General features: G+C 37.8%; 2 protein-coding genes across 5 annotated transcripts; both read left to right on the top strand.

Annotated features, from left to right (window-relative positions):
• Nucleotides 1-740: 740 nt before the first annotated feature.
• Nucleotides 741-8,095, top strand: LOC148821154 (H-2 class II histocompatibility antigen gamma chain-like). 4 transcript variants are annotated; one of them, XM_088932118.1, is made up of 9 exons: nucleotides 741-1,021; nucleotides 3,240-3,412; nucleotides 3,600-3,691; nucleotides 4,193-4,249; nucleotides 4,472-4,555; nucleotides 5,240-5,342; nucleotides 5,677-5,886; nucleotides 6,862-6,915; nucleotides 7,412-8,095. In XM_088932118.1, the coding sequence occupies exons 1-9, from the start codon at nucleotides 933-935 to the stop codon at nucleotides 7,417-7,419; spliced, it is 870 nt and encodes a 289-aa protein (XP_088788244.1). In that variant the 5' UTR covers nucleotides 741-932; the 3' UTR covers nucleotides 7,420-8,095. The 4 variants fall into 4 exon arrangements, with proteins under 4 accessions (XP_088788244.1, XP_088788246.1, XP_088788245.1 ...); XM_088932119.1 differs by having other exon boundaries at nucleotides 742-1,021; nucleotides 3,243-3,412; XM_088932120.1 differs by lacking the exon at nucleotides 5,677-5,886.
• Nucleotides 8,096-13,413: 5,318 nt separating this feature from the next.
• On the top strand, nucleotides 13,414-22,463 carry LOC148821155 (uncharacterized). Its single transcript, XM_088933430.1, has 16 exons — nucleotides 13,414-13,428; nucleotides 14,832-14,879; nucleotides 15,004-15,138; nucleotides 15,513-15,587; nucleotides 15,892-15,974; nucleotides 16,180-16,290; nucleotides 16,541-16,669; nucleotides 16,755-16,891; nucleotides 17,667-17,878; nucleotides 18,220-18,285; nucleotides 18,800-18,872; nucleotides 19,666-19,802; nucleotides 20,522-20,665; nucleotides 21,157-21,324; nucleotides 21,771-21,921; nucleotides 22,378-22,463. The coding sequence occupies exons 1-16, from the start codon at nucleotides 13,414-13,416 to the stop codon at nucleotides 22,461-22,463; spliced, it is 1,770 nt and encodes a 589-aa protein (XP_088789556.1).
• The last annotated feature ends 1,727 nt before the right edge of the window (nucleotides 22,464-24,190 follow it).

Consider the following 24,190-nt stretch of genomic DNA (forward strand, 5'->3'; position numbering starts at 1 on the left):
TTTTGACTGTGGGAGGAAACCCACAAGAATAAAGGGAGAACATGCAATCTCCACACAGATAGTACCCAAGGTCCAGAATTAAACGCAGGGCCCTAGTGCTGCATACAGCAATACTAATCACTGTGCCGCCCTGATGTTCATATATTAATTTTAATATGCTTATTCAAGATACCTAATCATTAAATGACAAAACTCAAAAATGATCATTTCAAAACATCACTTTTCAATATGCATTAATTTAAACTAAACAATAGATTATTTGGTGTGGCCCAATGGTTGGATTTCATATTTCAGGACAACAAAGCAACACAGCAGTTTATTTGTACTTAACAGTATTGCTGTGTTCAACACGTTGAATGTGTGTTTTGTTTAAATTAATGATATTTTGGAGAATCTCACTTCCACGACAGGAAGCAAAACATTTGTTTCCTCGTCGATGGGGTGTAAAGACAGCAGGTCCTGGCTAAAAATGTTTAAGACTTTAATTGCAAAATACAGTATTTTGATTTTTAGGTGCAAGAGATATAACAAGAAACAGGGGAAATGCAACACGATCCCCTTTTTACTTATTTAAAACTGTCAGTCTTATATAAATTCTAAATGGCTCCAATAAGTCAGCTACTCCTTAGGTTTGTTCTCAGGTAAAGTCTGTCTATCAACTGATGATGATTCCCTCAGCAGCCAATTGGAAACTCAAGTAGCACTGAAACTAGACGGCCTATTTCAGCCCCCCTCACCTCTAGAATTGGGGGGTTTCCAATAGAAAGAGTGCTTTCACTTCTGCTCACCCTCTCCTGTTTAGCGGTTAGTGCAAGGACAGGCTCTTCCTTTTTCTGAAGAGTCTTAAAACTGTGCGCAGGCTGGCCAGCGCGTTTATTACCACTGGTACAGCGCCTAGCGAGGACTTCAAAGTGCGAAGCAAGCAGGGCAGGATGGCGGAGGAACAGCATGATGCGCTCTTGAGGAACGAAGTGCCTCCCAGCGAGGAGACGGTTGTTAATGTTCAGAACGGGCAGAGAAGGTAGGGAATCTGTCAATAAGAAACATAAAAGCAAATAAAACGCTCGTGTAAACTGTAATGAACCTATATTCTTGTTAGTGTCGTTTCTTGCTCTGTTTTTCACATCTGTGAAAGAAGAAAAAAATAATCACCCTAAAAGTGATTGCATTACAAAAATATTTTTCAAATAATTTATTGTATATCTTCATTATATATAATTTATTGCTTTGTTGCTATTCGGTTGAATATTACATAAAGATATTTGGTCTTTGTTTTATCAACCGCTAGTTACAGTATGTATAGGCTATTATAATAAACTGTGTATGTTTTTTTGCACAATTATTGACAGGTGACTTTATTATAAGTGGAAAAAAACATTCTAAAAAAATATTTTCTCTTTAAATCAAGTTAAGTGTTTTGGTGTTACGTCACTTGTTGCCGGAGAAATGTGGAGTGCTAACTAGGTTTGGACAGGAGTTTGTAATAAACGTTTTACAAATTTAAATTGTAATGAAACCACTCGACTACTAGATAGGATAAGAAAAAATATTTCTTGGCTTTGCGATTGCAGTATTCTGCAGTCAATTAACTTTTTAAATAATTTCATTAAAAAATCCATTCATTTGTACATCCCCTATGTTTGTAATGGCCAGAAAAGATTCCAGAAGGCGGTTTTAAGAAATCCCCTCTTTTGAGCTATGATAAGCTGCCACCACACTCGTTGGCTTATTTTATTTATGCTTTTTGATTTACATGATTATTTGTGCATATCTCAACGTGTACATATAATGTAAAAGACAACATAGTTTAGCACACCCTTAACAGCTTTTGAAGGTCCTTTCCTTTTAAAAGTATTGGTTTTGTTTTGCTGCTGGGAGGGGTAAATTGTACTCCATAGTCACATAAATGGGAAAATAAAATAGGCCCAAATATGATTGTTTTTGTGAAATAATAAAAAGCAGAAGCAAAACTTACAAACCTTAGTTTAAATAGTCTTATTATTTTATCACCTTGAATATGTTCCTGCCGATGCCTGAACACCTTTTAACAGTAAAAAGTTTTGGTTCCAGGAAGGATAGCCTTTTGTTTTACAAAGAAATATATTTTGTGTTGGATGTACAATAATTCTCAAAGCACAGTTTCAGTAACATGAACATGCCTCCCCATCTCAGTTAATTCTTGATATCAATAATATATAATAAAACATTAGGTGGCCAATAATGGGTTAAATAACAAACAGATGGCTATTTTCCATCTCAGCTCTGTGGTTTTTCACTTCTCTTTTTTGTTGGATATCTTGGTGTCTTTCAAACTTGAGACTTTCTCGAAAACTCAAGAGCACCTCTTGCCTAGCAACAACTGATGCTACGGGTGCCACATCATTGATGCCATATATGGGTTCAAATGTTTGGACTACAAAGTGCACAGATCCTGAAAAGAAAGAACAAAGAGAGCAAAACTAAATGTTTTTTTTAAGACTAGAGCTGAGCACATTCTTAAACTCATTAATCTCTTGCTTACTAATTTACATGCGGAGCTGCTGATGAACACTCAAAATTAAGATTTTATGTTTAGTCCCAAAAATTGAATCAAGCTCTACCGAGCTTCCCTTTGCTGTCGTTCAGCATTTATGCTGAAGTGCTATTTTACTACTAACAAAACTATACAATAAGGTGATTTTCAAAGTCATATGGTCTAGTACTACATTTTTTAGAAATCAAAATAAACCTCAGTAAAGGTAACTACTGTAACCTAAAAAACAAAAGAAACAGAAAATGTTTACGTATCTTTACTAAGATTGGAATCATAGTGATTTAAGTCTTTTATTTTCAGCAAATGGGGGAACAAATATTGCTCTGGAGTGTACAACCTCCGGCCCCTATGATTTCAGTAATTAAGATGAAAACAGGGACGACCAACTCTTCAGAGGTTAAATATGTGTGTACTTGGTGCTAAAACAGATTATTTTATTTTATTGTCTCATTGCTATGGCATATCACAAATACTAAAGATTTTTTATAATGACAAAATGATCAGTTTTTAGCATAAACCTTAGTTTTCTAAAGGCAAAACAGGCAGCATAACTACTGAATTGTTATCAGATCTGCAAATAGTTAAAATAAATCCACTGTGTCGAGATAAACTTCTTCCCTACAGTGAGATCATTCTTATTTGTTTTCGGGCTTCACATTGTCCCTCATTTCATTCCAATAAGTTTCTTCCCCTCCTGTTTCCACAGCAGCTCATCCAACCGGGGGTATAAGATTGCCGGCTTTACACTGCTGGCATGCCTCCTGATCGCAGGCCAGGCGGTCACGGTGTATTTCGTGATGTCCCAGAAGGGCCAGATCACCACTTTGGAGCAGCACACCGAAAACCTGAAGAAGCAGCTCAACACCCGCAAACCAGCCCGTAAGTCCACAGGAACGGCGTTCCTTCACATGACACTGCCTTGACCCACAAGCACACACTCATCCCTGGAGTCACACCCTGAAAAACAACCAGGGGTCCCCACCTTTTGAAATGGGGGTGGGGGGGGTTGAAGGGGTCTTGTCTCATTGAAACTTATGGCAGCCCCTCTCTTTCCTTTGCACCTCAGCGCCATCTGCTCCCAAGATGCTGCACATGCCCATGTTTAACATGCCTCTGCTGATGGATTACAGTGAGGACTCCAAGAAGGTCCCCATGAAAGTAAGATCACCTCCGCTGCTGCTTCAAAGACTTTAACCCCTTTTAACCCCAGAAAGACATAGGCAACTTGTGCATTGATGACATCAATTCAATTTGTGATTATTATGGAAAAGTCTTCTTGCCTGCACAACGGCACTGTAAGTCTCCTTACAGTGCGGGAACAACCATTTCCTCAGTTTAAGAAATGTTGTAACTTGGCTTTATTCCTGCACTCATTCTAGTTACTTTTGGTAATACAGCTGCACAGTGAAAGTACAAATCACAACTATAAATAAAATTACAAAGATTACTGCAGTGCTCATAAGTACTATGCACGAACAAGTCTTCATAATGTATTCTAAATGTTATTAGGTGGTGTTTGTGTTAATCAAGCCCCATTATCACAGTATTAATGATTTATAGCATTCTGCAATGACTCAGAAATAAAAATGACTAATGACTGTGATTCATAGTTAATGCTGTGAGGATTAGATTAATTGCTGTTATTCCTGCTTATGACAGAAAATTGAGGACACTGCCACTGTCAGCCTGGAGAAGCAAGTGAAGGACCTTCTGCAGGTAAAAGCAAATGATGTTCTGTTCCTTTGCAGGTTGTTGTTTTTTTAAATGAAATTGCTTTGTCAAGATTAAAATGACAGAGGAGAAAATGAAACATTGTTATCATCAACAGATGATTTTAACCATCTAAAAGAGGTGATTCATTATTATCTCAGACTGATTATCACAAGAATGATGATTCTTGATGATTCTGTTGATTCTGTATTAATTATTTCTATGTAGGATGAGAATCTTCCTCAGTTCAACGAGACTTTCCTGGGTAACCTGCAGGGAATGAAGAGTCAGATGGAGGACAGTGAGTGGAAGGTAAGTCACAGTAGCTGATGGAAGTAGTTAATAACAATCCTTCCAGTCAGAACTACACATACATGAGCTGAGCATCTAAACTATTCTTCAGAATCAGGGTCATGGGGGGCAGGAGCCTAACCCAGCAAGCTAAATGTGAAGGGCAGGGGGCACCCTGGATGGGACACTAGTTCATCTCAGGGCTGACCCAAAGAATCTCAGAATACTCACACCAGGGCCAGTTTTTCCCAGTAGCCCAAATAACCTACCAGTAAGTCTTTGGACTGTGGGAGGAAACTGGAACACTCAGAGGAAACCCACATGAACACAGGAAAACATATAACATCCACACAGACAGCACCTCAGGTCGGGAATCAAATCCAGAGACCCTGAGCTGTGAAACAGCAATGTTAATGAATGTGCTGCATAAGCAACACATATGCATTTTAAGCATACAGTTTAAGTTTTACAGCTCAGAAGAGTTTTGGTATGTGTTTCTATCACAAACCAAATAATGCAGTCAGCAATGAATTGCTTTGTAAGAATTTGCTGCTTCTGGGCTTGTGTAGACAGTACACAAGTAGAGCATCAAGGTAGCAAGGAATGTTCTTTAGATACCGCGTGACCATTATTTGCACTATCTTACAGGAGCTGAAGATTGTAGGACTGTAGGGTCACCGTGCTTTTCCCATGCTTGCCTTACAGAGCTTTGAGTCCTGGATGCGCAGCTGGCTCATCTTCCAGATGGCCCAGCAGCAACCACCAAAGCCCACCCCTGTTCCTGAGGAAAAAAACACCCCCATGGCAGGTGAGAAACAGGGTTGGTAAGAGTGACAGACGGGGATTTTATAAAAAAAGAAATAAAATCATTACAATGGTCCAAATGGTCATGACCTTCCCCATAACTAGGTAGTTATGCTAAGGTGACAACCCTGGCTGCATTCCTGACCAGTAAATGAGCTGCATGCTTTTTGTCCTGAGGTTCTCTGTTACTGAAATATTGAGTAGAAGGAGAATTGTCCACATTTGTAGTTGGAATGGATGTATAATTATTTGGAAGCATGCAATACAGAAAAATTCCAAAGATTTGCCATACTTGTTTACAGACATATATTCTCAGATATTCTTATTCCTATTTGCAGAGTCTGGTATCCAGACAAAATGCCAGCTGGAGGCCAATGCCAAGTCTGTGCATCCTGGGGTCTTCCGCCCCAAGTGTGATGAACAGGGCAACTATCTGCCCATGCAATGCTGGTCCAGCACAGGCTACTGCTGGTGTGTGGACAAGAATGGGGATGAGCTCCCAGGCACCAGAGTCCGATTCGGAAGACCTCAGTGTGATAGTGGGGAAGGTAGGCCAGAGATTTCCTTAAATCTAAATTGAGATTTGCATGTCCTTCCAAAGATGGAAGTGCTAGATTGAACAGATCTGGTTACAACAACAAAAAAAAACTCCTTCCCCTTACCCACCCCCCTCTCCTTACCTAACAGCTTAATAGATGGTGTGTTTAACAGGATGCATGTTAACATGGTGTGCATGGTCAGACCCCGGATTCCATTCACTATCCAAGCATTTATGTAGGCTTCACTGTGAGGATCATGAATGCTCTTGGGAGACATTGAATGCTGTCGTTGTCATTAGTGTTATCTTATACTATGAGACATGTTACTCTATTCTCCTCAAAACCCCAACTCCAAACTCTGCAGTGTCTATAGTGACTGATAGGCATCACACTGAATGTTCTCAGTGAAACCAGACCTAGAATTCAACTCCCGATGCCTAAGACAAGACCCCTATACCAGGTTACCATCACTGTAACCTTACACCCATTACATTGTGTCCTCCAAGTCAAGAGGATAAATGTCTACAGTCTATCTGGCAGTAGTCTTCTCTTTCTCTCAGATGTCACAGGGGCCAGCGACATACTGTAGATATTTTGTGAAATGCAGTAGGTCAAGCCTGTTTGACACACTCTTTGGGGATTTTTGTTTTAAGCACCAGTGGTGTTTGAATTTCCCTTATAATGGCATGATATGGTTTGCTAACCTCAGAAAAGAAAAACAATTTTCCCACCATGTACACTGAGATCATTTGATGATCAGGCCTTATATACTGTACGATCTGTGTGCCTCCAGTTCTGTCCCCTTACTACTTCAGTCTGGTTTATAGTGAATTTTCAGAACAATGGCCAATTAAGCACATAAAATGATTTAAATAAAGTCCAAATATTGGTTCAGAATATTATGTGTGATGCACAATAAATACAATTAAGAATAAAAATGATTATGAGCCTGTCCGTCACAACAGATATCTTTTTGATTAACAGGAAAAGGCCGTAAGATGGCTTTGCCAAGCTTTCCCAAAATGATGGAGCTGAAAGGTGAGTTCTAAGAAGAGAAGCCCTGATACAAACCTCTTTTAAAACGAATTAACATGTAGTTAACTAACAGCACTAATGTGAAATAAGAAACATTAATCAACAAACAGGGGTTTGCTGATTTTTGTTGACTCACCCAGAATTTGCTAGATTTCCCTCACATGTAGATCTGTTTAATTCTTCTACATGAAAAGATGTGAGTAATTTCTTTCAGGTATTTTCTTTACAAAATGGTTTGAGAGTAGAAAGCAAGGACTGTCAACCTTGCACAGTTTCCTTTCTTATTGAAATCCCACGCAGATAATGTGTAAAAAATTAAATATAGTTAATTCTTATCTTATAACAGAAATAGTCATATTATGTCTGTCAGATGAGTATTTACCACAGAATACATAGGTATTTACTTTTTGAGTTTTAATACAAACAATGGTGTGCCACACTGCTGTCAGATATATACACAAGAGTCAAGATATCTAACTCTTTAATGTTTGTTTTCCAGATGAGTAAATGAAATGGGAAGGATGCTTACAAGTGACAGCTAAGAAGCGCTCCTAAAACCTACAATTGTGTAATCATTAAATATCTGTGATCAGGGCTTGAAACCATGCTAACAGCTTTTAGAGAACCATTACTGACATTAGTGGGCATATTTTTCTGAGGGGCTAAAGCGTTTTTTTTTATTAGTTCTCGATTGTCTATAACAGTGAGTCATACTGGAATGTGTTACATTCAATTTATAAGAGTGGCGAAATATTTCTTGTCAAATAAATGAACCTCTCTTGCACTTAAATTGGTATGCCATCAATAAAGAGCAATTTGAAAGCACCTTAATTACAGCAGTCTATACTGTAGCAGAATTAAAACACCATCCAAAATCTATTGTCCTCCTGAAAACAATAAGTTGTACTGTAGAATTGTCCACAACATGTCCCCAGTACATCTCCTCACAAACCACACCGTGGAATATCAACCAAAACAAAATCCTCACTGCAGTTATTTTTTTTTAAATTAAATTTTAATAAAATTAATAATTACTGTCCATATTTTATGTATACAATACCTTCTGTCTTTCTTGTGCTTGATATATGCTAAGATCGAAGTTATGAAGTGCAGGGTTTTGAAGACTGGAAGAGATGTAAATGTATCTGAGAAATGGAAATTAAAGATGGTTTTTCCTAATAAACGTAGCTGTATGATGCTTTACATCTGTGTTTCCATATAAATGTAATACTGCACTGGCTTTAAAGATTCTGTTAATTTTTTTTGCATTTAAATGTTCCAAGGTATTAGGAGCACAAAAGTGTCTTGTGAAAGAGCACTTTCATTAACTTGTTGTTTCAAAGCAGTTCAAAAGATTGTTATGGAAGGTTTTGTTTCCAGCAACATCTGTACCACAAGACAAAATGAAAGGAAAGTGTGTCCATAAGGCCAGCTAAAACAATGATTTGTTGAAATACAGCATTATATATTTTCACACAGATACAGCTGAAAGTTTAGGTCTGGTTTAATACCTTGTCCAGGACAAGTGCAGATGAGAAACTCAAAGCATTTTGAAAATCCAACATCTCTAACTGTACAATTTGAGAAACCACCATTGTTAGGGCAACCATCTTGGCAGTCAAAGGAAAGGGCAACTTGCATACATGGCATCATTCACATGTATACTAACAAACATGGCATTTCATGACAACATAATGTGAAGGACTGGTTTCATAGACTCTTACTAGCTCTAGTCTTTGCCCAGAGGAGCCAGAGGAGTTAGTAAAGTAATAAGGATACTATTTCACTGTAATGAGAAAACTACTAAAATGGATAAGGGGATATCTACTGATATCTACCCCAAACACAGTGAAACAGCAGCACAAACTCCTTGGAAAGGCTTGATTTCATATCCACTATATTTTTGCTTTTATCTGTCTCCAGACTGATAAAAACACTATAGTAATGTAACGTACATGGCCGACATTACAGGTTGTGCGAGCCGGCTTACCAGCGGGGTGATGTCACCGCCCTTCCCTGTGAATAGCAGGGACCTCAGCTGCCGGGCTGAGGGGAGATTTCCCTTTAGCTCAGCTGGCTGGGTCCCTGTTGAGTGACGCTAGAGGCCCGGGTTCGAGTTCCCAGCATTGGGGGGCTGACCTAAGGTGGCACCGGTGAGGGCACATACCCACATGAACCTGAGAGCGCTACATTGGTGTGAGAAGTGGGATGGGATAGCCCTTCGCCGAGGATGGCGAATTAAGTGGGGGAGAGTGTAACGCATACGGCCGACATTACAGTAACAACAGATCAGCTGATACTTCCTGCAAAGTGATGCCAGTTCCTCCTGGTTTGCTGACGCAAATTGCTGTGTGATTTTGGATCACTGGATGAAGTTAGTCTTTTTTTAAAAAAACTTGCAAGAAGTTGAACATTTTAAATGGAAACCTATGAAGCATGAAGCCTCAGTTCCTTTTTTTCTCAAACAAAAGCACAAAAACACACGTTGAATTGTTTTTTTCTTAATTTCTATTCTTCTATTTGTAAAGAAGTGAGACTACTGTAATACTTTTTAGAGGGGGAATGTGTAGAATGAGAATTCAACTGATACATTGTTCTTTATATTTTTTGTCCCATCACTTTTTTTCTGATTTACTTTTCTTAAATTGGTGAAAGACAAATGATAAAGTGATGGAAAATTACCACATACATAATATATGAGAAGTTTAGGATAAATTACATATACATATATATCTCATAAATTACAGATTAGAACAATGGAAGAGATTTACTTAATTGGTTGTTTTACATACATTTCAACAAGTTATAATTTTCAGGTGGCATTTGTTTCTGTGTATGATTGCCTGCCTTAGTAAACTTTTTCTTTGAGTATTTTTAGAAATTGACTATGCTCACAAATTTTGCAAAAAGAAATACTGAATCAACGGTGAGTGAGTGTGTGCCTGTGTGTGTCCGTGTCTGTCTGCCCATTGATGGACTGGCGTCCATCCAGGGTGTATCCCGCCTTGTGCCCATTGCTTGCTGGGATAGGTTCCGGCTGTCCTGCAATCCCGAACTGGAAAAAGCAGCTAGAAAATGGGCGGATGGAAATCACCAGTGAGTTCATGGTTGTGGGTTCACTGTTTTTATTTCCTGTGCTCAATGAGAAATAACTGCTTTGGAAGGAGTGCATTTGGAAAGTCCCTCAGATTCCTGATAGACTTGGCAAACACACCAGGAAAAGTTCTAGCCCTCAGGCGATCGTGACATGAGCCAGGATGGTACAGTAGCTCCCAAAAGTTCCTGATATCTACCAGTACGCTAGACATTTACTTTTCACATATGCTGTAATAACAAGTAAAGAGTAACTATGAATCTGCAAATAGTGCTTAACTAATACATTAAACTTCAAAAGACATTATAAATATTTTTTGTTAGAATCATAGGTAATTTTTTTTAACCTCTGTAGAGTTTTCTAACTCAAACTTCACACATACAGTTTAAATTGCATTTTGTTCTCACCTAGCATAATCTGCAATATCGTAAGACAACTCCCATTAGATATATTAAGCATTTGGGACCACAGTAAATCGTGTAGAGGAATACCAAAGTTTGTCACTAGAGGTCACAATATACCAATGGATAACCTGGGAAAAAGCACACTAATATTGCAACATCATTCTAGGAATAAGGTTCTCGAATCAAGTAAATTTTATTTAAATGAACACATAACCCACCCTAAAACCTATGGATCTAAAACACAATATTCTGAGTTTATGAATCTTGTTATGACAAGAATAGTAGTGAAAAATAAATCATGCATTAATGTTCTAGCATTATTATTATTATCTAAAAACATCTATGAATTGGCTTCATTACTCTGCTCTCCTCCCCACTAATAGCTGATGTGTGGTGAGTGTACTGGCGCACTATGGCTGCCGTCACATCATCCAGGTGGAGCTACACATTGGTGGTGGTGGACGGCAGTCCCCATTACCTGTAAAGTGCTATGATTGGAGTGTCCAGAAAAGCGCTATATAAGTGTAAGCAATTATTATTATTATTATTGTTATTAATTATATTCCAGCTGCCAGATAGGTTTGCCATTTACTCTATATGTCTCTTAAGTCCTATAGCTGCAGATGTGATTCTCAATGTAAATCATTTGTAAAAGTGCATGCATGAATACTGTGACTTTTTTCCTCCGATGTCTCAGTGTTATATATTGTAAAGATGATTAAGAGATTCTGTAAAATGGCTCAGTACAAAATCTTATTAAATGCTTATCTAGATTCTTATTCCAGCCATTTATATAGATTTTATTGTTATTTACAGTATATAGCTTTTTATATCAAGGAAACAATGCAAAGAATGAAGTACTTTTTTATTTAAACCTTATGATTTGATTTGTCAAACTTTTTTATTTAAACCTTATATTGTCATAAAGTATAGTATCATTTTTAGGCAGTTCATCCACCCATCCATCAATCTTAAAAGCCTCTTATTCCTGGTTAGGGTCACAGCAAAATGGAGTCTCTTCTGGCAAAACAGGTTATGAGGTGAGACAGCACTCTCGGTGGGAAGGCAGTGCATTGCAGGAAGCACACACAACCACAGGGACAAATTAAAGCCTATTTACCTAGCCTGAAGGTCTTTGGAAGGCATGAGGAAAACAGAGCATGAGGCTGTTCATTTGACCTAATGTTGAGCAAATTGCCTGGGTCATGCTAAAGAATCTTCGCAAAGACTCTGCGCCAGGGCAGTTCAGCTGCAAATTCAAAGTCTGAGTCTGAAGCATTTGTGCCTCCTATGTAAAAATAATAAAAAAAATTAGATTAACTTTCTGAATTAAAAGTGTTTTTACTTTGAAGGACTAGAGCCACTGAAATACACTGCAACTGCTGGTCTGGGTTTCTTCCCAAATATATTTCTGATGTTGTAAATTTTCTGCGCGTGTGCTGCCTGTAAAAACTAATGTCAAAATATTAAAATAATACAATAAATAAATAAATGAAAAAAGAATAAATGATTTTAAGCTCATCATAGAGAACTTAATGATCAGAATAGGAAGTTAAAGCCATCAAATAGTCTGACCATAAGCACCTACAAGGACAAATCACCATTTTATGCAACCAGAACTTCTACAGGAACTAAACCAAGACAAGCAGTGATTGCTGAGCTCTTATTACGATAAAATTGGAGGCAAATATAACTATTTTATCTGTATTTCATCATATGATAATAATTGTAAAAATACATTTTGTAATTTACCCTTTCTTCAGTTTAATTGTTTGAATTAAGGTATTTTAGGTAATATAGTTCATATGAGCTCATGTCAGTAAATACTTTATTTAAAGGTAATGCAATCTATTATAAAAGACAGCATATACTGTATATGCACATCCACATGGATACATATAGTAGCATGATTTAATACTTAAAATCAAAAGTAGTGAGATGCACTGAAGCCTTGAATTATATATTTTGAAAATGTTCAGAATTGTAATTCAAACAAATTCTAGATGTACTTGCAATAAAAAATATGAAAGAATTAATTTTTGAAGTGGCTTTGAAAGCACTGTCTCTACCAGATAAACTGGCTACATGTTTGTCTATTCTAGAATTTAGTGATGCAGCCTGAGGTTATAATGTAAAGTGCTTATTTAATGTGAGTTATCCTGTTACACTTATGAACCTATAAGGTGTCCAAAAACATACATACTATACATACTGCATATTATGTATTTTAGGTAGAAAACAGCCCAACTACTCCAATCCAAAATTAGATCAAATTTAAACATACATGCACAGAGACTTTTTTATTCAGAAAGAACAATACATGGAGAATATAGTAGCCATTTTGATATGGTATTACAAGACAAAATAATTTTTATTGTACACAAATTCAATTATTCATTTTATCAATCAATCAGGGTTAGAATTATTATTGTTTGCAATGTTTGTAATTGATGTCATTGTTTTTGGCATCCTAGTCTTCCAAGCTCAAACACCCAAAATGCCCACTCATAATGCCCCATTTTTTCTTCATAATGCACAACCTCACAAGCAAGAATCACAAGAGCATCAAGCACCCCTGCCAAAGGTCCTGCCTATAAAGACTGCTAGAACTTCAAAAATTTGTCTAACGATCACTCACTGTCTTACCAGGAGTCAAGAGTAACAGTCCAAGATAAATGTTTTTTAAACGTATTGTTTTATATACATCTTCCTTCTGTATTATTACATAGTTATTTTTTTACTTCTTATGGTGTTATAAACTATTGAAATATTCAATATATTTCAATAGGGTACCCCAATGTTGTCTCTGTTAATAAAGACATTTTTTTCCCATTATGTTCTCTTCATGTTAAGTTAATTAACTGAGACTTTTCCCTCTGAAATCTAATCTTTGAAGACAGATTGACAGGAGACTGCTTCTATGAATATTTTACAACCTTGTAACTGAACACATTCCAGGCTCATTCCAGAGCTTACTGTACCTAAGGCTTCATCTCTTCAGACATGGATTCTGGAGACGTAAGTAGTAATACAAATTTTGTAGCTCTTTGTTTTATATTACGCAATCTGGTTTATGCAATCCGGACTTGTAAAGTGCCTTATTTTGGAGATAATTGCAAAAATGAAGATTCCTCATGTTATATCCTTAAAGACAGGTGCTTTTCAGAAATTATTACAGACTGTGGAATTTCTTTGATTCTGAGGCTGGGCTCAACTTGCTTTAATGAAGCTCTTTTCTGACAGTTCATTTCTCTCAGGGTGTATAAATCTATCTAAGTAATACTAAACGTCTGAGGATGGTCAGTGTTAAACCCCAATCCAGCTTGCTGGAGATAGGAAATGATTTGAGAATGGCTAAACATATATTGACATATTTTTGTTCTCAGAGTTTCAAGGATGTTGCTGTGCGAGTGGGTGTGGTATTTACACAGACAGGTAAAATAAATTATTGTCTATAGTGTATTTTTCCTTCTGGTGTCATTAGGGAGTCAAGTAAAGATGATTTGAAAGACAGAAGCAGGTAAAATGTTATTTCTTAACAATACCACTGGGTTATTTTTTTCCATTGTGACAAAATATAGCTCTATAATTAACCTGTGTGTGAATGATTAGGAAGATAGTAAGTGGCAATATTACAAATCCAGTGAGCATTTAAGATTCTTGCAGAGGAACATAAAACCTGGTGCAGAAAATCATTATTTTATAATTCCACATTGTATGTACTGTATTGTAGATGTAAATACTGTATAAATTACATGTATTTGACACTACGAGGACGGGTTTAGAACATCTAGGGTTCCAGAGACAATGATAATTGAAAAACATCACAGCTGACAAATGACTATTCTCAGGAACAGCAGGCAACAAGGCCTGAAACCTCAACCTATTTCAGAAATATTTAGAAAAATCCCATGGTAAATATTGAAAGCACTTGCAACTTTTCTTAAAACTTTTTTTTAGGAAATGAAAAAAACAAGCTACAACTATCTTTAAAAGAAGATGAAAACTGTGTGATTTATTGTCAAGGGGAAAGCAAGGTAAGAAATACACGATTGCTATAGGATGAAATAACATTCTGTTACTTGTATAGACTTTTCTGAAGAATGAGGAGAGTGTGTTACAATGTACTTTAAAATCTAAAGCAGGATATAATTAAAATGTATAGTATCAGTACATTAATTCAGTAAATTACAATTTATATGTGGAGTAAGAATAATATCCCACTTGTGGCCTTCCGCTGTTATTGAGGTCAATTCAGTATTTGCTACTGGTGACTCTTAGGTACACAATATCTCAACTCAAACCTCTTCCTTGGTGCAGGACCAATCCTGTAATCTATGCATTTTTGTTTCCTTTTTAACAATTATGTTGTGTTGCCATTTTTCAGCGTTGATACAGCATCATCACCTATGTTTTTGTAGGAATGTGCCTTTTCATTTGATGCTGTTGTGAACCATAGCAGCGCACAGGTAAGAAATTTAAACAAATGTGTTGCTAAAGTATGTTTAATTAGACCTCCGCAGACGTATATGTGTATGGATTTTTACCCTATAATTTAGATTTGATTACAATTTGAGCTCATACTGGTTTTAGGAGAAACTTTACCCTGAGCTCCTGCTACCTCTGGTGCCATTGGTGGTGTCCGGTTTCAGTGGGAATGTGCTGGTGGCAGGTACGCACAGATCAGGGAAAGAGAATATCCTGTGCGGACAAGTGATTGTCAGACAGGTAAAGTTTATTAACAACCCCTTTTGCTGTTCCCCTTGTTTTTTTTTCCAGAACTTTTCAGGGAGTTTCAAAGTTTATTTTGGGACAATGAAAAACATTCTTTCATTGCCTCATGAGAGATTTATTTCAAAGTGATTGCTTTGTAAAGTTTCTCATTGTTTGTCTTTACCTAATGAAGTGCAAATCAAACAGTGCATTTTATCAGCTCAGCCATGGCAACCAATCAGGTCAGCAACGAATGGGAGAGATACGACTGGATTCTGAAATTCCATGATAGAATAACAGCAATAACATAACTGATGTTTGTGATAGATAATCTACAGGACTCGAGAAGCCATATGGAGATAAAAATGAAACTGTTTGTCTTATTTTAGCTGATTGAAGATTTTTTCAATGAATTAAACAAGATGACAGATGGGGAATGGTTTACAACAGTGTCCTTTGTACAGGTAAATCAAATAAAAATCTACCTCTATATTTGATTGCTTGTGCTTTATTCTCTTTATCCCCTCTTTGGGGAATAAATACTCTTTGAATCCATTATATGTAAGACTTAAAGACCACACCGACTGCAAATTAACATGGAGGAAAACTGTACAGTGGACAAATCAAAATAAGATACTGCATAGTGATGGTAAATCACACACATGTTTTGTAGTTACTGTATTACAGACTGATTTTTATTTTGTAGTTAAGACAATAACGTGGTGTTGTGTTTGTTTTGTTGCTTTGTTTGCATTCAATACACCACAGTTTTACCCTGATGACACTGCAGTTGATCTCTTATATCCACAAAACCGGGATCTGAAGCCTGTGACTCACCCAGTACTGGGAATGTGAGTGGAGAGCTCCAACCAATACACTGATTCCTTACCATGTTGAATTTTTCTTCTTCCCAAAGAAGTTTAAAACAAATTAAAAGTAGATTCAAAGACAGTTGATCTTCATCAAGTGCAATAAATCGTGTCACAAAATGCATTTTTCACCACCTCTGGTTTGGGCTATGGAATAACCTACTGATACTGACTGTTCTTTTTTTAGTATTATAGATAATGTGTGTGAAATTGCAGTGCAGACTCCAGGAGATGCCTGGAAACTGTATGACGAAGGCAGAGAAACACAAAAAACCACCACTGGGAATTTGATCAGCAGGTCAGTCACAAAATCCTTCTGCATATCAGTGAGGTATTTGGTCAGATGAGATAAAATTCGTCTGAGATTTTGCATTTTGAAATTCTGTATCAATGATCTTTCACAAAGGATGTGTAGTTAAAATTCCTTGATATCACAGCATTTAAATCATTTACTGTAGACAAACTAGCATGCGTAAAAATGCACACATTCACAGTTTAGTCTCAGTTTAAGTATGAACGTGTCTTTATAATTTGTTTTTCTTCCCTAGGTGTAGCTCCCTTTATTCCATCAGTGCTGAGAAGAGGCTCCGGTCCGACAGTGAAATTGCAGAATACAGTCTCTCCAGATTGCAGGTCTTTGATCTTGCTGGTGGGGCATTCAGGGATGATCTGAATGGGTGGGTACTGAACCATATGGCAGAGTTTTTTTGGCTTTATTCCTTTAGAATGACCTGGTTTTCCTGGAATATTTTAATTCTAAAGGATTAGCCCCCTGCTGAAAGTCTTGGACCACTCGGAGTCTCATTCCACACCTTCTGACAGTCTGCTGCCTGTTGTATTGACTTCAGCACTTCATGGAAATGGCTACACTGTTCTTCTGTACTGTATTAAGCCACAGGGTGAGTATCAGGAGAAGCATTATTATAATGAAGGAGAGAGAATGGTATGGTAACCGACAGGTAGCAAAGTCCTTTGGATGAGATGTAAAACCGAGGTCCTGACTCTCTGTGGTCATTTAAAATCCCAGGGCATTTCTAGAAAAGAGTAGGGGTGCTTCCCTAATGTCCTGGCCAAATTTTCCTTTGGCCTTTCCCAAACATGGTCTTCTAATAGTCCCCATCTCTCAATTGGCTATGAATTGTTCTCCTCCTCACTGATAGCTGATGTGTGGTGAGCGTACAGTCGCATCATCCAGGTGGAGAATTCACATTTTTGGTGTTGGAGGGGAGTCCCTATTACCTGTAGACCGCTTTGAGTGGAGTGTCCAGAAAAGAGCTGTATAAATTTAAGGAATTATTAGTCATTATTATTAAATTGTTCAAAGAAAGAAACCAGTTCAAAGCAGAACATTTTCCTTTGATAGAAATTCTGTCTAATTACCATGTTTTTTTATTCCTCTTGTTTACATGCTCCATTTTCTTTTGATTATCCTTTTAATTAAAAAAACATCCTCTCAATCTGGCTCATTGACTCATAGCGGGTGTCGATTACATTTACATTATTACTGCTTAAAAAACAGAAAACCTGTTTCTGTTCATTCTTTTTTCTTTGGCATAAAGTTTTAAACACCCCGTATCAATATTACTAGGAACTATGGCACCAGGAAGGAAGTGTTTTGAAAGACAATGGTGTTTAGATTTCAAACCCCCAGGCCTTTGGTGTGCATTACTGTAGGCCTGGTGGATGAAGAGACCCCCTGGGCTCTGGAACTGGCTCACAGGGTGAGAGGCCTGACAACAAGGGTGTCTCCTGGGCACTGGAGTCCTCAAAAGACCACTCACAGGTTGCGGACAGTCATCAGGGAGCTGAGGAACAGCATAGTTTTACAGGGGGAGAGTGGAGAGGATGAAACAAGAGAGCTGGCTGGACTCATTAAAACACTGCAGGTAAGGGAAAAAAACTGTAGTCACAGTAACACCGGAGAATACATTTCAGGCTCTTGTGCACATTTCTGACATAGGAGTTGTGGGTCAATGAACTGTAAGTTAGCAGGAAACTCAAATGGTACTTTTTCACTTAGTGTGAAGTCATTTGTTCCAAAGCAGAATGAAAATAAGAGAATCAGAGCAGTTTAAGAATGGCAGTGACTAACAGCAGCTTCTACTTTTTTCTGACATGTTAATTAAAGAAAGGGACAAAGAGATACTGGCTTTCAAAAGGGGCCTTTAAAAAAGTAAAAGATGGAAATGTTAGCCCCTTTAATCTCCCTTTTGTGCTTCGTGATCAGGTTGTCAAGAACCAGGATTGGGAGAAAAAAAGAGAAAAATCAAAAGAGAATGAAGAAAAACGAAAGGTTTGCTTTTCAAATTTTTCTTTTCCTCCCATCACAACATGTTTTAATATTATTGTTGTTTCCAAATGGACATTAACAAAATGCGGCCAAATTCCTTTTTGGGGTGGGCTCTAGGAACAAATAACAGCCAGTCATGGACTCCCTGAAATATAGTAATCAGCTACTTAATACTAAATGAAATTTAGAAAGAATATGTTTTATTGAAACTTTTGAAAATAGATGATAATTTGATGGAACAGTCAGCTAGAACATATAGGTATGCATTTGTTTTCATTTTTGATAAGAAGGAAGAAATCATACAGTATATTTAACAATATACCTGCTTACACCATTCAACAAACATTATTTAAACATAACTACCTAATCTCATAGTAAAACAACTCAGTGAGGCCACAGCCTTTCTTAGTCATTTAAATAAAGGGCTTGTTACCGAATTATGTGTGTTCTGCTGCTGAGGCAGAGCTGTGCAGTCAAATCCTCTGATGTGGGGACACTATCCCATGGTGCTCCCCAGCTGAGGGATATCCAGGAGAAGATCAGGCAGCTTCAGGAGCAGTTGAGGAAGGAGATGGAGGAACATCTGAGAGGTAAATGCGTATCTGGACAGATTTTTTTTTAATGTGTCAGAGTTAACTATCCTCTAAATTCACACACTGATTCCAGTTTTCCAAAGTTGCAAAAGCCTACTTACTGCAATGGTATGTGAGTCACAGTGATCTGCTGAGATCATGTTAGTGTTGGACGTTATTGATTTGTTTTCTGGAGGTGCATTCAACTGTTTATGTTCTTGGAGACCTAGAATTCCTCTGAATTATTGTTCCAAATGTAATCATAAGATCTAAAATATATTAAACTAAATTAATGTATAATTATACACAATGCTGCTATAATCCTGAAATACTGAAAGAAAACCTTCAAGTTACCAAGTTTCTTATAAGGGCTGTTCTAGTGATCTATTGTGTGAGAGTGATAATTTTCTGTACAGCTACTATTGGAGCAGAAATTTTCCATTTCTTTTGGGGTACCCCTTGACCAATTAGTGAGAATTCCCAAGTTAAAATTTCTCTCTCACCTCTAAAAAAGACTTAACTGTAACTATATTCCAAAACCAAAACCAGCCTGTCTTTAAATTGATCAGTTTCTTTACACTGATAGTCAGTAGCCACTGGATAATTTGAAATGGTTTTTAAATACTGTGCAACATCAGAGCACTGAAAGACGGCCCAGCTGGGATTTCTGTTTAATTACATGTCATCATTGTGATTCATCTATGAAGAGAAAATGTAAATGATTCAAAAAGTGTATCAGGCTGTCTGTAATGCAATGAAGAGTTTATACAGAAAGAAGCAAGGCAGGATTTCAGCTTGACCTCCACCACAGATGGGAAGGTTACTGTCGACAAGAACCAGGAGAGAGTGGGCAGGATCCAGGAGCTGAGGGAAGCCATCAGAGAGGAGCAGAGGAAGCGCAAAAATGCTGACCAGGGGTCAGGGCATCTACAGCATTGCAATGACCAGGTACTGTATCTAATGCCCTCTTCCCTTGTGATAAGAAAGTGTTTGATGGAGATTATGCAATATGTGGCCAAAAAGCATTACCATTGTTGGTTTCATCCTGAAATCTCTCCATTTGGATTACATGGCAAATCCCTTGTATCTCACTGTACGACCTTGGCCCACTGACACGGTTTATTTCCATGTTTTATATAACTACTGTGAGAAATGCATACGACGGCAACATCCAAATATAAAGATGCAGCACATTCTTTCATCCCATAAAGTAGCCTTTTCAAGGTTTTCATCTTCGCAAAAGCTGGAGATTTCAAGTTCCTTTCAAAATGTAGTAGTAAAAACAAAATAGAAAATGAAAGAATTCAAATTAATGGTTACTATCTCGAGGAAGGAAATAAAAACCAGTAGGTGAAGGGGTAGTCTCCACGGTCTTGTTTTAGGCAGCTCTGAATTAAAGGCTAGTGTAGAAAATACTGAAAGATAATCTCTAAAAATTAACAGATGGAAACCATATAATTTTCTAATAATTGCCTTGCAGTGTAAATATGATGTAGTATGAAGAATATGATTTCTATGCGCAGATACAAACAACATAAGAAAACTGAAAAAATATTTTTGTTACACCCTTCAGAAATAGTCTACCATAATAACTGGGCTAAATTCTTACCTTTAGTATTAAGCTTCTTAGATTTGTTTTAAATTGTCAACAACACATTTTCTGTTAGGCAAATGATTCTTGTGACAAAATGTCTGACGCGGAGCTAGAATATAGCCAGGCTCTGAACAGGAGGAGACGACTGAAGGAGGAACACGGCGATCTAATCCGCAAGGAACTGTTGAAGATGGGACAGGAGCTGGAGTCTGAGAAGGTGACAGAGATGTTCAGTGTGCATGTTAGTGGACACTCCTTAGGAAACAATTAAAGGGGAACTGCACCGTTGTTTTTACATTTCGGGGAAAGAATCATCATTGATGAGTGCATTTCAAACCACAATAAAAGTAAAAGATTCACAGTAAGTTGTAAAACCTTCAATTTACATCACAAAATTGACAAACTTTCCAACTATGTGCAGTGCCATATTCTGAGATTCAGAACAAGGCAACCAAACATCTGGTGATGTGATGCAGCCCTGTTACATTGTAGACAGCAGGGAGAGGACCTCCTGCTGGCCCCACTTACACCTCTTCCAGCAGCAACCTTAGCTTTCCCAGGAGGTCTCCCACCCAGGCACTGGCCAGGCTCACACCTGCTGAACTTCAGTGGCTTGCCAGTTGTGAGTTACAGGGTGATATAGCAGCTGGTTTTGAACCAGCTTGCAAAAGCATGAGTCCTGAGGGTTGCTGTCTCTGTCATGTGCAGGACGAAGGCCAGACCGTGGAGGTGCGGCGCTTGGACAGAGAGCGGGAGATCCTGGTGTTGCAGCTGGAGGCACTACGGAGAGAGAAGGCCAAGGCAGAGAAAGACCTGGAGGCTTACCACCACAGACGCATTCAGGAAATGAACTCACTCCAGGCAGAGAGCCTTCAGGTCAGCAGGTGTCAGAACCTGAATTACCCCTGAGTGTTTTGCAGTTATCTGTCCAGGAAAAGATTTGTTTTTTTTGTACATATACATGTATTTTTTTATAAGCTATTTTAAATAACTACTTTGGAACACTTTCAGAAATATTGAGGGAAAGATAAAATTATTTTAAAAGACCTACCGCTTCTAACAGATTAAAATTAAACACTACAAGGATCTACAGTTTCACCTGTTTTACAGGGATTTAATCCTTTATAATCCAATAAACTGGGGGAAGCCTAAACAGTGAAGTTTAGAGAAGATAAGTTTCTGTCTTATGTTTCTAATGTATTTATTATTATGCAAATGTAGGACACAACAGAGTTAGTTTTCTGTTGTTTGGCAGGCATGCTGTCAATTTGGATTAAATCCTGACATACAGTATGTTTGCTTAAACCGGTTCCTGCATTTAGGTTTTTCGAGCCTTTCGAGAGGTTTTTGAGGAACAGGTAGAGACCCTGGAGAAGCGCTATCGTGGCCTGTTGCTGGAGGTCATTCAGGACGCAGTGTATCTATCAACTAGGAACCAGGAGCTGGAGGCAGAGAACAAGCAGCTCGAACAGGGTGAGACAAGTCAAAGAGTGCAAGGCCATAATACTTTTTTTAAGGGTAGAAAATTTCAACATGAAGAGAATACAAACCAAAAAAGATTTCAGCATGCTTCCTGTCCTTCGGTAGATTTAGTATGATTTTGATTTTGAATTGTTTTGTTCAATTAAGCTGTCATAAAACATTAGTGTTCGCAGGCTTACAGAATTTTATAATGTGAATTCAGGAATGAGTCTTAAATTACAGCAGTGTATAATTTGCATAAACTACACATGTAGCTTGATGGTTGTACTTGTGTTGTGAATTATTATTATTTTTATTATTCTTCTTTCTTGTTAGTACTGTAAAATATTCCTTCTGAAAAAAGCACAGGTGATGGTGCTAACCATGATCCTATAGCGTGATGAACATGGCCTTTTGTACTGAGGATCTACTGGAGTAACTTCAGGTTTTCTATTTTTATTCACTTAGCACTGGCAGAACACAGAGATGCTCTTACTGTTGAGAGAGGCCTTAGGAGAGCCCAGCAACATCACCGGGAAACTGCCTCACTGTGACAGGGAGAGGATGATCTGCTTTCATGCGCACAGTGGGGCTAATTCAATTGATCTGGCAGTCAAAATGTCAACTGAGGGAAAGGAAAAAAGAAACACAGTGCGTAATACCCATGGAGGAGGATACAAATTGACAGGATTCAGTTCTCTGTTATCACAGCACTGTATTTGATTATATCCAGAACTGGTAAGGAGTTCATGTCTCATGTGTCCACATACTGAAAGTTCTTTATGTGTCTGGATGTTGAAGTTACTCCATAGATGAATACTGAAATTGTGCAAATGACTTACCAGCCCTATTCCTACACTGGTTTCCTCTTTGAAAAAAAACCAAATAATTTGACATGTAAGAATTTTGAATAATACATCAAACCTGAAAATTTAAATCCTTTCCCACGGAGAATTGGAACTGTAAAAGAATTCAAACAAGAGCAAGTGAAAAGCATAGATATTTAATTGAATGAAATTAAGCATCCTTTTAATTACCTTTGTTTTATTCCTGCTTTCTTAAAGCATAGCTTGTTATTTAAATGACCTTTGTTTCAATACAGAAGCAAAGCCTACAAGGACTGTCATATCTATTTACAAATGAGAAGGTAACCTGACATTGGTTGAAGTGTCTCTTAACAAATTGGAGAAAGTTCTTGTTTATGTTTTGTCATTGGTCAGAACAGACCCAGGAATATTGTTCCAAGGTTAACTTTTCTCAAAAAATATTTACAAAGAGTAAGACATCACATTCATTTTAAGGAAGTACTGTATATCAGGAGGGTAGCACAGTGGCTACCATTGTTGCCAGGGGCCCTGAATGTAGTTCTGGATATGGGGTGTTACATGTGTGGAGTGTGTATGTTCTCCCGGTGTTTGTGTGGGTTTACTTCATGTGTTCTATTTTTTCCCCACAGTCCAAAGATCTTCTTATAGGTTACTGGCTTCTTGGAAAACTGGCCCTGTCCTGGTGTAAGTGTGTGTCTGTATTTGTGTCTGTCAGCCCTGCAATGGACTGGTGTACTGTTCAGGGTGTACCCTGCTTTGCACCAATTGCTTGCTGGGATATGCTCCAGTTCCCCTGCCTCTCTGATTGAATGAAAGAGTTAGAAAAAAGATCTATGGGTAAACTGGAATGAGACACAGTTGTGCTTAATAAGTAATTAGACATCAAGAGGGAACAAAATTCAATATGAGGGAAAAGAACTGGACAGATAATTTCTGTGTGTAATTGGTCACTCTTTGCGAGACTTATAAGAAAAGTCAACAAGGAGTAAAAAGGTTTCAGTCTATGTCTCAACTCATTATAGGAGAGGGTGAAGGTGAACTGCACGGTTCGGGTGGTCTCTCAGTAATGGATTGAGCTGGCTTATAGGCCTGCATGACTCAGCAAGTAATGAATACTTAAGAAAATAAAGCTTAGCTCTGTACAGGAGGCTAATTGCCAATTGTCATTGCCAGGCCCAGTGGTTTTGTAGTTCTTTGAGGAGGATCAGGGTGGATCAGTTGAACCAGGACAGACAGGAGGAGTGATAGAGCTGGGCATCACTGGTCAGTGAAGCACATACTACCCTTTTATAGATGAAAGAGTGAGGACTCTAGAGGACAGGACAGATGATAATCTTGCTTGTTCTTGGTTTTCTCAACACCAGCAGCCAAACGGACAGTGCTAGAATAGTTGATCAAAGGGAAAACCTCAAACCAGTGGCTGTTGTATCAGGGGTGCTAGATATTAGAGTGCT

This window comes from Atractosteus spatula, chromosome 14, assembly GCF_055471065.1.
Source record: "Atractosteus spatula isolate fAtrSpa1 chromosome 14, fAtrSpa1.hap1, whole genome shotgun sequence".
NCBI classification, from domain to species: domain Eukaryota; kingdom Metazoa; phylum Chordata; class Actinopteri; order Semionotiformes; family Lepisosteidae; genus Atractosteus; species Atractosteus spatula.